This window comes from Asparagus officinalis, chromosome 6 (assembly GCF_001876935.1).
Source record: "Asparagus officinalis chromosome 6, Aspof.V1, whole genome shotgun sequence".
Taxonomy (NCBI): domain Eukaryota; kingdom Viridiplantae; phylum Streptophyta; class Magnoliopsida; order Asparagales; family Asparagaceae; genus Asparagus; species Asparagus officinalis.
This window is the reverse complement of record NC_033799.1, coordinates 74,098,329-74,115,920: the sequence shown is the minus strand read 5'-3', so window position 1 is coordinate 74,115,920 and position 17,592 is coordinate 74,098,329. Positions and strand designations below refer to the sequence as shown.

Below are 17,592 nucleotides of genomic sequence, written 5' to 3'. Positions count from 1 at the left end.
ACGAGCTTCGAACCTCGTTTCCAATGACGAGCTTCGAACCTCGTTTCTAATGATGGGCTTCGAACCTCGTTTCCAATGATGAGCTCCGAACTTCGTATCCAACGACGAGCTTCGAACCTTGTATCCAATGACGAGCTTCGTCTTTGATGTAAAGTCTAATTTCCAATGATGAGCTTCGCGACGCAGCGAACCTCGTCTTTTGATGTTGAGCCTCGCTGCGTGGCGAACCTCATAGGCAAAGCTGTCAGGCGAGTTTCAATCAGTTCAGGCGAGCTAAGTTGTTAGGTGAACTTAGCATTGCAGGTGAACTTCAATGTTCAGACGAAGTCCAATCTTGCAGGCGGACTTCAGAACATGCTGCGAAGAACGGGTCATAACTTTCAAACCATAAGTCGGAATTGGACGAATTATATATGAAAATCGACTATCTCGACGAGACGGGTCCAACCAAACCAACCCCAAAGGGTTCGGTTTTCTCCTGTCCGTTTCGCCAAATTCCTTACGGTTTGAAAAATATTAGCTTTTTATCAGTTTTGAACTTCTTTGCTCGGAATTAAGGTAATTTTTATTGCCCAAGGGATAGTATAGTCATTTTAAATCATTTGTTCCTTTAGATTTAAATTATATTAGTTTTAGGGGGTTAAGTGAGAAAAGTTGATGGAGTCTATCTACAATAACTCCATAATTGAAGGGGGTTTTCTAGAGTTCAAATAGGTAAGGGGGTTTTGTAAAATTAACCCTATATAAGAATCAGATTAACGTAATGACTAATTACATGGACTATTAGTTCCATGCATTTAAAGATGATATTTAACAAAGTTGACGTTTTTGATCGGTCTTGATGATATGATAAAAAAAATCGATTTTGCTAATTATCTAGAAAAATGTTAATTTTATTAATTATTTTTAAAAACCGGTCTTTTATTTTATTTTTAAATTCTCCATTGAAAATCCGTAGGAATCAATAGTGGAAGAATTTTCAAAACCAACCTATTTCCATATTTTATCCCTAAAAAAGACCTGTTTTGAACTTATTTTCAAAAACCGACCTGGTTTCAGCCCTGGCGATAAAACCAGGTCGGTTTTTGAATTTTTTTTTTCGAAACTTCACGGGAGTTCAACTCCCGTGAAGTTTAGTAAATCTGCTAAACTTCACGAGAGTTCAACTCCCGTGAAGTTTCATAGTTCAAAAAAAAAATTTTGAACTATGAAACTTCACGGGAGTTGAACTCCCGTGAAGTTTAGTAAAGCTGCTAAACTTCACGGGAGGAAGTTTTTTCATAAAAACTAACCTGGTTTTCAGCGTCAAGGCTGAAACCAGGTCGATTTTTGCAAATAAGTTTAAAACAGATCGTTTTTTGGGATTAAATGTCCAAATAGGGTGGTTTTGAAAATTTGTCCAATCAATAGTTCGCTACCTCCGGTGCTTACAATTCTTCGCGGTACATCAAACCTGACCGTGCTCCGCCTTCTACCTTTCCCTTCTAAAGAAAATAATTAGAAAGGAGGGAAAACTAAAAAGAAAGAAAATTCAACAATTTCACCTTTGCAGTTTTAATCGCCTCCTTAATGGAGGAGCTTTGATCTCAAATAAATAAATAGATAAATTTCTAAATTTTGATGGAAATGGAGAGATTGAGCTCCTCGTCGTCATCCTCGGGATCAAGCAGCGGATCTCAAGTCCACGCCTTCGTCCCGAGGCGATCCGGAGGAGGTAACCTGATCCGATTCCTTAATCCTTCTTTTTGAATTTTGTAACTTTTTGATGTATTATTTTCATATGTTAGGGTTTGGTAGCGGAATGTTTGAGAGATAATTCGACGAAGCTTCATTTCAGAGATTTTGTCATGCATCTGCTCCATTTAATTTGCTTTCAGAGTGTTGAAACTGAGTAAAACCAGGCTGTTTTTCGTTTGGCTCTACGAAAGTAATGCTAGTAGTATGCGTTTGGCGAGTACTTCTTCTGAGATTTAATTAATATTGTGGGCTAAGCACATGAATATAGTTTGTGGTTCTCAACACTCACTAGGACTTTGGGGTTTTGGTGTATTAGGGGCATTTGGCATTATATCAAAGCAACCCAAGTTCAAATTTCGTCACGAATTTAAAGCGGATAAAAAGGATACCTCTTTGCAAGTACATGTTTATGTGTTTAGGTTTATGCGTTTAGGTTTAGTGAACAAAATATATTACCCACCACACCTTCATTGTTTCGGCATAGTAGAAGGGGCCATTTGACAGTAGTGATATTTATAGCAACATTATCTGTTAAATACTCCTGAGTAGCCACTTTTAACATATGCGTACTGCATAAATATATATATCGTTGGTTATTATTTAAGTAGAAAAGAACTTAATGTTAGATGATACACAGAACAATTTACTTCTGTAAAATTAGTGTATAATATATCCCATAAGGTCACCTTATACATAGTTAAGCAAAAATGGACATGTCTGTTGTGGCTCTGTCAGTTGAACATGTCAAGTTTTCGTTGGAGGAAGGGCAGTTTATATGCTAGATTCTTCCATGCAGTATTGAGTTTGTAGTTAACTTCAAGCATTGTTGTTGTGCAGTTTGGTTGCTCACATGTTCTCTTCAAGCTGTATTTTCTGAAGTCTTATTGATTTCTCATAAGACCACATTTTCCAACCCATGTTATATTAACCAGAACTTATGTCGTTTTAGCTAATTACTGTCAAGTTTATCATTTGCTTAATGTAGTTAATTTATATATAACTTGAAGTGTCTGTTCAGTACTTGCTGTTATTGTTTGTTTCTCTGCCACTTAGTTTCAATTTTCAGTAGGAAAGTAATTTTGTTAGAAAAATACTAACCAAACATATACTTCTCTTTCAAGTAGGTTTAAGGGGAACTGATTGTTTATTGCCAATAAGAACTGATTTCTTTTCAATGTAAGCATTAGTCAAGGCTACCTATAACAGTTAAAGAACTCATCCGCATAAACACTCTGCGATTAGGCAAGTTTAGGAAAGAGGAAAACTATCCAAAGGATAAAGAGGCACGCCTCAGAAAGGGAAGGGAATCTATCATGTCTGGAGAGAAAGCCTCCTCGTATAAGGAGAGAAAGCCTCCACGTATACGAAAAAAGAGCTTCACTTCCTGCAAGGCCTCCATTTTTGTTGCAAACACAGATTAGGGCTTTATATGTTGTTTGAACTCTAAATAAAGAAGTGGAAAAGATATATATTTCTATTGTATATCACTGATATCAGATTATGTTAATACATTAACTACGTATCATTTTCTTTTGTTGTTAATCTTTTATGAGAATAGTTTTTTGTGTTTCTAAAAATAACTTGTAAATGGCACTCATAGTTCTTCAAACATGTTTTAGGAAAGAGATACTTTTTTCTTCCTTCAAAACTATTGTTTTTTTTTCCAATAAATTAGAAGACAATATAAGTCATTCTAAATCATTTCTTACACAAGCATACTGCACCTTATATATGTTCTGGTTTTGTATAATCCAGCACTTCATGCAAAAGATGGTTTTGAGATGTTACCATCATGCGTGGCACAAACATGTGGAACTGGAAAAAAAATAAGGAAAGGAAAGAAAACCTTTTATGATTAGTCAGAATGCTGTATGATAGGGTATCCAACACCCTCATAACTTTTATGAACTACAGCTGATGATCAAAGTTAAGTGCTCTTATTGGTGGAACTATCAAGTTTTATTTGTTGTGAGGCTGAAATTGTAGAAGCTAACTCATCCACATGAAATACATGGATGTTGGTAAGTTCATTGCTTATAAGTGCAATGAGCATTCATGGCAAATTGACATCTGAGATAGGCTGCAGTCTGCTACTTTAAGCTAATATGCATTTAGAAGTTGATACCACATGATGGTTTTTTACTTGAGCTTGAGTGATTGATCCTTGCATGTATCTAGTGTATCAAATCTGGTAGTAGCTTGTCATATTTTCTTTTCCATTGCTCTTGTTAACTTTATTTTTGATTGGCATAATCAATGAATCTAAAAATGTAGAATTATGAAGGAAATAGCATATCATTCACAACAATTTGTTATGTCATGTGATATAAATTTCGATCAACTAATACTATATGAAAAATGATTATTGCTGATCTGTTTCCTGATTGCACTTTTTATTTTATTTTTTGTTTTTCAGCCTTCTACAAGTTTACGCAACAGAGTTTGCCCACTTGTAAACCTAGTTTGACACCAGTATCGGTGAGTTGATGGTCGTAGTTCATTTCTCAGTTCATTTCCATCTTTTCCTTAACTTCAACAATCCATTTTGTGTTTGCTGACTAACAGGTAATAATAACATTTTTGTTGATGGGCGTTGTTTTTATACCTGTTGGAATTATATGCCTTCACGCATCAGATAGTGTAATTTCTCCACTTAACCCTGTTTATGAAAGACTCTGATGCTTGACTTTTGTGTATTAGCTAATCTGATTTATACTGATACTTCCCTTGCATTATTATTTTACAGGTTGTAGAAATTGTAGATCGCTATGATAATGAGTGTATACCTGAAGTGTATCGAAGTAATAAATTAGCTTATATCAAGGACAGTTCAATTTCGAAGAATTGCTCTCGGACAATAAGGGTAAATACATCCTTCAGATTGCAATCTCTTTTGCATGGAGTTTATTGTCTTTAATTCATGTTCCATGTATGAACCCTTTTGGTTAAAGAAAAGGTCTAAAATGGTGTCGTTGATGATTTATCGGCTGCTCACATGGGTTCTCAGGTATAACGCGTTCGTCTGTCCGACGCGTCTTCTTCTGAGTAAACATTGCCTTGTTGGCCTCTGCAAGAGTCGCACGTTTGGAATCATTCCTTTGTGAGGGTGAAACCTTAACGGGCTCTTGGTCCTTTGCACGCACTGCCGAGCTGGTTGTTGCAAAGATCGATTTGTTAGGAGGTCGTGTGTAGGCATCAAAAATTGCCTATAGTTCTCCACAACCGGTTCAGTGTTAACGAGCGACAATGGACGTCACCACCCAATCCACATGAGCCTAATCGACGTCGATCGCTATGATAATGAGTGTATACCTGAAGTGTATCGAAGTAATAAATTAGCTTATATCAAGGACAGTTCAATTTCGAAGAATTGCTCTCGGACAATAAGGGTAAATACATCCTTCAGATTGCAATCTCTTTTGCATGGAGTTTATTGTCTTTAATTCATGTTCCATGTATGAACCCTTTTGGTTAAAGAGAAGGTCTAAAATGGTGTCGTTGATGATTTGTTTTGTCTATATTGTTTGGCAACCCATTTAACATCCGTTGCTATATATGTGGCGCTTGATGTGCATAGTCAATCCATTTCAACTGGTTACTTGGTGTTACACAGACACATATTAGTCTCTGAGTATCATTAATACATTGTCGGTAAGGAGATCTGTCTTAATCTGGATGTCCTGAAGTTTCTCATGCAGGAACTTGTGGGATCCCATCCTTGGGGCATGACTACACACTATGGATATGTGCACGTCCATGTGCGTTCACCTCTCCATCTCTGTAGTAAATGAACTTAAACAAATGATTCATATCAAAAAAAAAAAAAAAAAAATTGAAACCTTATTCAACAAAGTAGGTTTCTGTCAGGCATACCACAGATCTGGCTGAAAGTATCATGGAAGTGTCTTCCAGGATCTAAATTCAGTGTCCAGATAGAGGTTTTCAAGAAGTTTTCAGCAGAGATTATATAAGGATCAATATTACTGTTAATCTACAGATTGATGTGGTAACTCTTTTTGTTAGTGACATATTTAACAGAGGAGCTGATGGTTAAATTAGCTATGAACAAAACTAGTAAAACTACCTGTTTGAAGGCATCACAACAACAATAATCAAAGTGTCATTCCTAAGAAGCTCCGAACTGAATATAAAAATATCAACCGGCTCTTTTCCTTATAAACTGGCAGTGAGGTTTGGTACCCCATACAACCGATTTACTGAAGGAGGATCTAACAAAATGGTGTTCAGGAATTTATCGCAATACCTCACCACAAATGGTACTCATAATACTCTCTACTGCTATGGAGCCAGTTTAATGAACATATATTTCACATGTCAATTGTGAGAAACCAGGTGCAAACTGGCGTAACTCATGTCATGAAATATGTGGATTTAATTTTTACTTTTTTTTTGTTAAATTAAATTCAAGAAAGAGAAAAAAATGAAATTCTACCCGACACGTGTTTTCATTTTTTAATTCATCAGAATTTGAGGATATCTAAGCTTTACATATATAAAAAACAGTTCTACAGAGTAGTAGATACTTGAGTTTTCTAGTATGTCTCATGAAACTTACTTATAAGGGCGTTGTTGTTTTTGTGAAACAAGTAAAGGTAGTTATTCCTTCTATTATGACATTTATCACACTGGCAGACAAGCTTAAGTGAGCATATAACCTTCTTGTGTAATCTTGTTCACTTTTCTGGTCTAATGAAGCTATATTATTTGCTTTTATAGATTTTCCATATACCTTGGACAAACTGAATTGTCAGTTTATAGATGGATCTCCTTACATGTATAACATGCATTCTACTATTATCTTAGCTCTTTTCCATCGCTTGTTCCCTCTCTCTGAATTTTTCTGTGTCTTGTCTTAGAAGTATCTATTTTTAGTTTTTTGCACTCTGATTTCGCAAAAATTGCCCTTAACTTTTCATTCTATAAAGCAGCAATGGTATGCCTCTTCTTCCTTTTCCTTCCACTTTACCTGTGTCTTATGTCATAAGATTTTTCATCTATATCTCTTTTTGCTAGTTAGTAAATCCACTGCACGAGCTTCTCATGGCCATTTGCTTTGACTAAGAATCACCCATTTATCTTTCTATGTAAATTGGATTTCACATGCTAGGTCCTACTATCTCAAGTTTTAGATTCTTTGTTTCAAATCATCCATTAAGGCTAAACAGTTCCCCCATTTCATCGATCAGTACTTGTGTTCTTAACTAATACGCAATAGAGTAGTCCTCCTGGAGTAGATTTGTCCTTTGTGTAATTAATATTCTGTCCACATTGTCCTTTCAACCATTTTCCTTTGATCAATTTATTCAAATATCTTAACTTAGTCGCTATTGTTTTTTGCCTTAACTTCTAAATGGTTTCACTGGGAATGAGTAGTTCAATTTTCAACTTTGTAGTATGTTTGTGAGTTTGTTATTTGGTTACATTGGTGCTGCTGTTCCTCAATTTACCCAAATCCGTTTCCTTGCAATCCAACCTGATGGCTGACATGAAGACATACATAACGAAGCCTGCTTTTTAACCCTATTGATGTCAGGCAGCCAACTAAATGCATATATAACTTCAATGATCCTTCTCCTAGATATCTATTCATGTTTCAGCAGATTTGGTTTTCTCAACTTACTAGTATTACATTCCATGAATTGTCAATAGCTTGGAATGCACATCTATAGGTTGTGCAGTTTTTAGTTGATAGCTACTTTGTATCTTAGGTGGGTGAAGCATGCTTCCAGATTTTATACTCAACAATTCAAAGAAGTTGATCTCACTTGCTTTTGCTTTCTGTTTGTGGTCATAGTTATGACCAAAACTGCCAACAATAGAATTATTACTTTTGATTTTCAATATGCTTCTATGATGCACGATGACCTCACGGTTTGTAGACAACCTACATATGAGCTATGCATCATTTTCTAATCTACTATGATACCTTGTTTGTTTGATTTTTAAATTTCTGTGGATCTTGTTGCTTTCACTATATGTAACTATCTGCAGTGTAATTTTCCTTCAGAAGTTTGGTGTTTTTTTTTCAAGTTAGTCATTTGACAGGACTTACATGGGTTCTATGATGTTACTTCAGGTTCAGAGTCATATGAAAGCACCAATCTACATATATTATGAGCTTGACAATTACTACCAGAACCATCGGAGGTATATTCTTTATCTTCCATTTTGCTTGTCTAACTAGTTAGATTATTTATTTGAAAGTTTTATGTAGTTACGCTGTCTTGAATTAAAAAAGACAAATTTAAATTTCTGGGCATATTTAATGTCTGCAATGCTGTCCAGGTATATAAAGAGTAAAAATGATAAGCAGCTTGTTCGTGGATTGGATCAAAAGGACACTAGTACGTGCCAACCTGAAGAGTATAGCAATGGCCTTCCAATAGTCCCTTGTGGGTTGATTGCATGGAGCTTGTTCAATGATACCTACACTTTTGTTCGTGAAACTGTAGAAATGAATGTGAAGAGGAAGAACATTTCGTGGGAAAGTGACCGCACTCACAAGTATGGGAAAGATGTCTATCCATACAACTTTCAAAATGGAACATTAATTGGTGGAGCGAGGCTTGATCCTAGCATTCCTGTGAGTACTTCATCTTAGCAATATGCTATTATACTCTTAAATTTGATTCGGCTTGATCCTAGCATTCCTGTGAGTACTTCATCTTAGCAATATGCTATTATACTCTTAAATTTGATTCTCTTACACTTTTTCAGTAACTAATAAGCTAAGAAAATGGTAATATGTTAATTTAGGAATTTACACAATCATTTTTGCTAGAAGAATCGTTACCAGGATGGGTGCAAGACCTCACGGGTTATAATTAATTCTGCAATCACTATAAGGCTTGGCCCTTGAGGGATGTCATCCCTTTTAGTTCTTGAGAATTATTTGTTGACTTGTTGACGGTCATGTCCACAACCATCAAGAACTTGTCCCAATTATTTGGTGTTAGCCTTCAGAAAATCTTCTTCACTACTTTGCTCCCAACATGAAGCAGTAGCATGCTTTAATGCTTATATATTGGATCCATCACTTAGCAATTTCATGGAAACTTTATAAGGGTGATTAGGTCCCACTGTGAAAAGGATATGATACCAGTAATATAACAGAGGAAATAACCCTTAATAGAGAGGAGATTCATTTAACTGTCTCCAAAAGTTTGATATAGTGCTATGTTGTTTAGCGTTGTGCTTCTGTGCAATAAGGTTTCCAACGATGTCTAGGTTAAAACGATGGAATGGAAAGGTCAAGTTACCATGGTATTATTATATATATATGATATATATTAGTATATATATATAGATAATATATATATATATATATATATTATATATATATATTAGTAAAATGGGTATGCTTGGTACCCAAGCACAAATTTTGTGCTTGGTAGTGATTGTTCTTCATCTACCACTACCGTGTGAATTGGTCCATATTTTGATATGAGTGTGACGAGGATGTGGACATCCTCTACCAGCACATTTTTGTGTGTACGGGAGAAGGCTACCCATATTGCTCTTCATCTTCTCTCTATATATATATATATGAGTCTCTCTCTCTCTCTATATAATATACTAATATATAATATCATAATATTAATATATATATATTAGTATATATATACTATATATATATGAGAAAATTGAGTAGCTTGGTAACCTGAAGCACGTAAAGTTGTGCTTAGTAGTGAGGTGTAAATCGCCTTCACACCTCATTTAAAATGTTGCATATCCCAGCACTTCTCAACCTGTGAATGCGGTTCCCATTTGATGAGCGAGAGGGATTGTGGCCACTCACTACAAGCACAAAATTTGTGCTTGGTACTAGACATACCAATTCTCTCTCTCTCTCTTCTCTATATCTATATTATATTCGTATATAGTTTTATTAATATTATATATAATATAATTATATATAATATATATATATATATATATATAGGAAGAGAGAAAGAAAGAAGTGAAAGAGTAGAAATATGGGTATCCTTGGTGCAAAATATAAATTTTTGGTGCTGGTAGTGAGGGGTGATAATCTCCTCCGCCATTTAGCATCATCAAATAGGGGCAATTCATGGGTTAGGAGTGGTGTGGATATGCAACCATTTGAAATGAGTGAGGGATATATAACATCACTAGCAAAACAACTTTTTGTCTTGGTACTGAAAGATACTCATTTTTCTCATATATATTATATATATAATAGTTATATATATGTTATTATATATCTAGTATATATATATTAATATTATATAATATATATATATATAATATATATATGATAAACAATGGGTATGCTTTGTTGAGGTACTATTCTCCACTCATTGAAATCGGGCACATTATTATATATAGTATATATATATATATATAGTTATATAATATTATTATAATATATAATCTGTGGGCCCCGATTTCAAATGAGTGAGGGGAAGATATGTATCTTGGTAGTGAGGTGAATATTCGCCTCACTATTGACATGCGGGCACATTATTATAATTTATATATTATTATATAAATAATATATATATATATAATATATTATATATATTATAGGGAAACTAATAAGGATAAGACAAGAAAGTATATTATCAGATAAGGCATCTTGAGTTGTTTGTGTTAGAAAAAGGACCATAAATAGGCTGTGTACCCTTAATAAAAAAGATATGAGTGTACAATAAATAATGAATACTGAGCTTAGCTGATGTACATCGTATTCCAATTTCCAATTTCCAATTTCTAACTTATGGTGTTTTTCCTTACTCGGAATGTTGCTCCCAAATAGCTTAGTGAGCAGGAAGATCTTATTATATGGATGCGAGTTGCTGCTCTTCCCAAGTTCCGGAAGCTGTACGGCATAATTGAAGAGGACCTGGAAGCTGATGAACTTTTAACTGTCCACCTCACGAACAACTATAACACTTACAGCTTTGGCGGAAAGAAAAAGCTCGTTCTTACAACATCAAATTGGCTGGGAGGAAAAAACAATTTTCTTGGCTTAGCCTACATTGTTGCTGGTTGCTTCTCCATCTTCACTGCCATTTTGTTTGCTTTGCTTCATGTGAAAAATCCCAGGTGAAGTTAATTGTGCATAATGTATTATTATTATCATTGTTGTTATTTTTGTTTAGAGTTACCTTTTCTTGTACAACTTTTATGTGGTTCAAAAAGTTACTCTGTTTTGAGAGTTTTTTGTAATCCAATTGTTCTTTCCTGTCTAATTTTTGTGGGAGTTTTGGTTGCGAAAATTTGGTTTTGAGTACATTTTATTTGTGATGTTGGTTGTGCAATCATTTATTTGGTAGCAATAATGTGGTCCTGTGAAATGTTATTATGTTGCATACCTAGTTCACACTATACCTTCAACCAAAAGGAAGAGCTGTGATCGAATTTGACTCCTTATTCGTCATTGGCATTTGTATTTTTAGGTTAACTGGGGATAGAACCCCTCAGTGAATTTTTTGGAGCTTTTTCAGGGGCTATCTGTAACTGTAGATTTTCACTCTGGGGATCTACATGTAGCAATAGGACTCTTGTAGGGGTTCTATCTTCAACAATAGAACTCGACTACATGGGTAATAAGTTCAATTTGGCGATAGTACAGAGGTGGTCTATCTGCAATTAATCCTTTTAAAACTAATCCACTACGTCTCCTCGAGCTGAGACGTTACTTGGATACATGCCAATATTGAACTTGGAGATGCTGTATTCTGCATCTTTATGCAGACATGATATATGCTGGAATTCGGGCATGATTATGTTTTCCCCTCCTTCCTTTATTCTTAGTTTTACTTGTTTTCTTTTTGGCGCATCGCTATTAGTTCACAATTACAATTATTTATGCTTCTCCAATTTGCAATGCAGGACACAAAGTGATGTAGCATGTTCTTTAAACAGAAAATTCAGCGCTAGATAATACGGCAAAGATGAGAAGGCAGTGTTTTGAACCCTTTTCATCTTTTTTCAAGCCAACCGGGTTTCAAATGCTCTTTCTCTCACAGTACATACATATCTTCATCGCAAGGTGGCAGGAAACCATCTGTGACATAAATTCCTTGAAAATGTATTGTTCAACAGTGCAGGAGTGTATATATCGATGTTGTTGTACCTTCTTATTTAAAACTTTCTGCGTGATTCTTGTAACGCATTTGATGTATACTCTGTATTGTTTGTTCAAAGATCGGTTCGAACATTAAAAAACTACAGGTAGTTTTTTGTTTCTTCATGTCTTACCCTCCAGTTTTGATATGCCCACACATTCATATCGCGGATCGTTGCGCTGCTGATTTTAGTGTTGGTTATATTTTTGGTCAATAATGTAGTTGTTGCTATTTCTATTTGATGTAAATAATTTGGCGTAGCATCCTAAGTATAAAGATAAAGTACAAAACAAGAAGAAAATCATAAAACAATCAAAATAAAAACAGATAATTCACGAAAATGACAACAATAATAATAAAAAGTAATAAACACTCCAAATTGCACACCTAAGAAATCCAACTACTCATCAACCAGTCATTAATTACAATACTTGACCATAATCATTATTCACGACCTACGAGAAATTAGAACAGCTGGAGAGGAGTATTATTTTGAAAAAGGGCAAAAATTTCAAACATATCATGAAATTGGGGGGGTTTTACATTAGCCCACGACATAACTTTTTATTACTGAAAACTACCATGCATGAACTTTCTAATCCGCGAAAAACCCAATGAAATCATATGCGAAGCACGTGACAAATTACCGTGACCGCCCCTCAAACATTGTAATTTAGAGAGAAAGTTTCATGCTATTTTTATCTAACAAAAATATTTTACGATAATTTTACGCAAAACCCACCACAATTTATGATAGTTTTTGTAAATCTTCCCCACCCTTTTAATTAATTAATTAATCAAAGCGACGCCTGAGTTGACCGGGACCGGATTATAACAACTTGAGTCGCGGCGTGGGCCACCATCCTCCTAACGGCCCTCATTATAAGCCCAACGCAGAGCCCAACAGGCCCACGGACGCACTCTTGCCACCGCGAGTTGAAAATCCGTTGCCATCTCATTTGGCGCCAAACACTCGTGAACCAGTTCTGGTCACGCGCGGCTATGATCGCCGCCGATTGCAGGTACGCCGAGGCTGCATGCTTGACGAGCTGGTTCTTGATCGATATCGTCGACGAGTTGATGTCGAGGACGGAGGAGTTTCTTCTGGCGACAGGAGGGTCGGCGGCAGAGAACACGTCCTTGAGGCTAGTGTACTTGACATCAGACTGATGGTCGTCCCTGATGATGATGCTTGAACATTTGCTCATGGACCGGGGTGTGGAGCTCTCTAGCTTCTGCAGCTCCGTCTCCATCGCTTATCATTCCTCTTGATTTGTTTGTGTTTTTTTCCCTCCCTTTTTTTTGCTTGTTATTTAAGGCTTTTTATTTTTTTGGCGAGGAGAGTGAAAAGTGGGATTTAGATCTTATTAGGGTTATTTTTTTGTTACGTTTGTTAGGATTTTGCTTGATTTAGAGGAGATTGACTCGGACAATTTGTTTAAATTGCTCGATTTAGCTAATAATAATGGGTTTAGAATGTCCAAAGTTTGTGAGTCAAGTTTCAGCCCACATGGCAGCCCATTTAGCCCATAATATGCCTCGTTGTGATTATATTTTAACCTTCATGCAATCTTTATATATTTATTACTTATTAGAGATCTATTATTGCTAAATGGTAACCGCGAAATTAATATTTGGTAAATGGAACTAATTAAATGCACTAGATAGTTCACTTCATCAATTCTGGAGCACGTGATGCGCGCATGCACACAGTACACACTTTTTACTCACAGTAAAATGATTTATTTATTTTGATAGAATGCAATCACAACAAATTAAAAAGGATAAAAATATGAATTAAGAACAAGTCTTTATTTTTATTAACATGTGGATTATAAATTAGCTGAGACCCGTGCGATGCAAAATAGGAGGATTGATCTCTATTCTTGGTAGAAGATGGTTATCAAGAACGTTACAAAAACAGAAAGAATCAGGAGTTAGTTTTTTAGTTGAGATATTTGAGATAAGAACGTTAGAAAAAAAAATGGTAATTCATTTAGGGGGTGTTTGTTTGCATGCAAGTGAAAGATGAAAGTGAGGAAGTTACTTTCATTTAACAATTAAGGTGTTTGTTTTCATGTAAGTGGTTATGAAAGTGAGATGTAAGAAAGTTGTCACATAAGATTTAATGTAATTTTGACTTCCCCTAAAAAAGTGGTGAAGTCACATGAAAGTGACAAAAATGTAACTAATTTAATTAAATAATTTTAATTATATTTTCTAATTAATCTTATTTTGCCACATCATCTTCACATTGCACTTTCGATAATAATTTAATTTTTCAAACAAACACTGTATTTCACTTGCGTGCTGACATGGATGTAAAAGTCATTTGCAAAAAAAAGTAACTTACATATTTTAAATTCACTTTTAGAATGCCAAACACCCCCGGGTGTTTGGTAATCTGAAAGTGAATTTAAAATATGTAAGTTACTTTTTTTTTGCAAATGATTTTTACATCCATGTCAGCACGCAAGTGAAATACAGTGTTTGTTTGAAAAATTAAATTATTATCTAAAGTGCAATGTGAAGATGACGTGGCAAAATAAGATTAATTAGAAAAGTATAATTAAAATTATTTAATTAAATTAGTTACCTTTTTGCCACTTTCATGTGACTTCACCATTTTTTTAGGGGAAGTCAAAATTGCATTAAATCATATGTGGCAACTTTTTTGCATCTCACTTTCATAACCACTTACATGAAAACAAACACCTTAATTGTTAAATGAAAGTAACTTTCTCACTTTCATCTTTCACTTGCATGCAAACAAACACCCCCTTAGTTAAGATTTGCGTTTTTTGAGATTTTTGGATTTAATTTAAGTAGAAGAAAAGAAAAATGAAGCCAAAACGTGGGATGCACGTAGTTTCTATGCATTTTACCTGATTATCCTTTTAAAATACTAGTTTCTATGCATGTGCAATGCACGTAGTTAAATATAAAAATTATTATTATTATTATTTATTTTCTTGCTATAAAATAAGCCAGTTCATCTTGAGTTAATCTTTATACATGGATTATTACATTTGACATAAATTTTATTTAAACATTTTTAAAAATTTTATGAAACAAATTTGCGTGTAAAACTGGGATCAATATACTTTTATATACTTGTATACACAACATTATTTTTTTAAATTTGTATATATCAAACTTCATATAACATACTTGTTTATCGAATCAAATCATTAATCTCCAATTTGTTTATCTTAGTCATTAAATGTAGTGTTAAGTTTTAAAAAAATACAATAATGTATTGTTGATGTGTTAATAAAATATAACCAAAGACTTAATATTAAGATGGTTTATATAAGCTCAACACAGAGTACATACTTTTCACAAGACTACAAGACATCTTAATTATTGATAGACTTAAAATAAAAAATAAAAAATAAATATTACTGGTGACTAGTATAATTTTATATGACAAAATCAATCACATAAGCATATTAAAAATTTTGCTTCAAAATCTCTTTTGAAGGTTCCTAATTTACTCAAAAGATTAAGTTCTATAATAAAATATTTAAATTATTATTATTTGTTCCTTCTTTTTCATATTTAGTTGAGAACGAGATCAATCATTCTCCACATTTATCTTTTTCTTGGGCAATTCTACAGGAGTGTCTTCATCGTCTATATCAATTGTAATATTAGATTGGTATATAATAAAGAGCAAAAGACAAGACAATAGTCCAAAAATATATTAGTATATACTTAGATCAATTAAATTATATTATTACTCATAATTGATATGCATCAGAGACAAAATGTGTCGACAATCTTAAACTATAAAACAGACTGTATGGGCCCTCTAATAGAACTTTTTTAATGCAAGCAACCCTCAAGATTAATTTTGAAAATCTTTTGGGGTCAGGAATAAACAGCTAACAAGTTTGCAGTGAAAGCTAAGAGAACGCAGTACATTCCTACGAATTATTAATCTTTACTTAATTTATTTATAATGACAGGATCTCATTATTAACTAACTACAAGGCCTAGTATATTATTTTTTATTGGATGTTCAAGGCAGGCAGAGGACCCGGATGAGTCCTCATCGTAATGAATGTTATACAGTTTAAGTAAAAAGAAAAAAGGAGCATTGATCAATGTTGTAGTTGATGAGGGGGAAACTCTAACAACTTAATTTGGGTATGTGGATATATTATAGATGAAGATGGAGAATGGTGGTTTTAAAAACAGTGAGTGTGTGGGGTAATTAATATGATTTTTGTTTGTATGGTTTTCTTCGTTCATTTTCAAGATATATATATAGTCCTATGGATATATATAGCTATATCATTACTATTCTCTTTTGGCTTTGTGGAAGAGTTTGGGTGAAAAAATAAATTATCTAATCCGGTTAAAACAGGATCGTATAAGTTAAGCCCAAGCATGAAATTTATTTTAACAAAAACTAATATGTAAGTATTACAATTGGCATTGAGATCTAAAATACGTGTGAGATTTTTTTTTTGATTTTTCTACAAATAGTATCTATTTAAATAATAATAGTATAATTAAACTTTGTGATCTAAAAAAAACATCAAATATACAATATAATTAATTACTTTAAAATAATATAATCTAATCAAATAAGAAGAAAATAGATGAAAATGATGTAAAAATTATTGCAATTTCATAATTCATAATTTTTAAACAATATAATCTAGTAAGAAGAAAATAACAAAGACACATACCTATTGAAGGAGGTGAAAGTGTTATAAAAATTATTGCAATTTCTGATATAAAAAAGATCAAACATACGATATAATTAATTACTTTAAAATAATCTAATCTAATCTAATAAGAAGAAAATAGATGAAAGTGATGTAAAAATTATTGTTATTTCTTAATATGAAAAAAGATTAAATATGTAATATAATTAATTGCTTTAAAATAATCAAATCTAATCTAATAAGAAGAAAATAACAAAGACACATATCTATAGAAGAAGATGAAAGTGCTATGAAAATTATTATAATTTCTTAGCTTATATATATTTGGCATGTGATTTTGCATGTGAGAGAATAACAATTATAAATAGAGTTCTATATAAAGAATAATAGTATAATTAAATTTTGAAACAAATTATGCAGTATCATGAACTACTTGAAGTTTAGTCGGTGAGAAATCGCCATGTTGTGTCCTTAGATCACAACCATTTATTTTAATTTTTCTTTTTTATAATTTTGAGAACGACTCTCGTCTGTTTAATTTGTTTGGTGGATTTTGTAATATCTCATCCATATTATGTACATTTGTAGGTTTGCGTTGTTCCTAGGTTCGACATTTGGGGCAGACATTATTTGTCTCGTTGATTTGTTTGGTTTTTGCATATACGCCCTTCATCTTGTATACATTTGTAAAGTTGAGATTTAATAATTTCATTCGGGTTTACATTTCAATTTAAACTATATCCCTATCTTTATACTATGTATATCCAATAAGAATTCATCAATTTATCAACTTACTTTTACTTAATGGATTAGTATTTGAATTTCAATGGAATTTTTATCTACTGAAAATTTTTTCCGAACTCGTGCTTTTAAAGGGAGTATGATCTAAAAGAATAGTTAATTACATGGTATAATCTTCCAAACGTGTCGTCTATTAAGCTGTGAATTTTTAGAAGTTGTGAGTACAATTTTGGGATATGTTTGGGAATTTTTTAAATGTTGACTAATTAGGAGTAGAACATCAAAAAATAGCTTCTCTTAAATAGTAGTAATAGATAGGG

The 17,592-nt window shown here is 33.4% G+C and overlaps 2 protein-coding genes across 2 annotated transcripts; one reads left to right on the top strand and one right to left on the bottom strand.

Annotated features, from left to right (window-relative positions):
* On the top strand, window positions 1,453-10,831 carry LOC109845182 (putative ALA-interacting subunit 2). Its single transcript, XM_020414401.1, has 7 exons — window positions 1,453-1,714; window positions 4,154-4,215; window positions 4,303-4,377; window positions 4,484-4,600; window positions 7,835-7,905; window positions 8,044-8,341; window positions 10,538-10,831. Exons 1-7 carry the CDS (start codon window positions 1,621-1,623, stop codon window positions 10,829-10,831), a joined length of 1,011 nt encoding a protein of 336 aa, XP_020269990.1. The 5' UTR covers window positions 1,453-1,620.
* Window positions 12,315-13,156, bottom strand: LOC109845368. The gene has a single exon (XM_020414616.1). It carries the CDS (start codon window positions 13,103-13,105, stop codon window positions 12,650-12,652), a length of 456 nt encoding a protein of 151 aa, XP_020270205.1. The 5' UTR covers window positions 13,106-13,156; the 3' UTR covers window positions 12,315-12,649.

Coding starts and splice junctions, on each gene's coding strand:
- LOC109845182 (XM_020414401.1), top strand. CDS start 1,621: ATGGAAATGGAGAGATTGAGCTCCTCGTCGTCATCCTCGGGATCAAGC. Junction 1,715..4,153: donor CCCGAGGCGATCCGGAGGAG/GTAACCTGATCC, acceptor TTTGTTTTTCAG/CCTTCTACAAGTTTACGCAA. Junction 4,378..4,483: donor GCCTTCACGCATCAGATAGT/GTAATTTCTCCA, acceptor ATTATTTTACAG/GTTGTAGAAATTGTAGATCG.
- LOC109845368 (XM_020414616.1), bottom strand. CDS start 13,105: ATGGAGACGGAGCTGCAGAAGCTAGAGAGCTCCACACCCCGGTCCATG.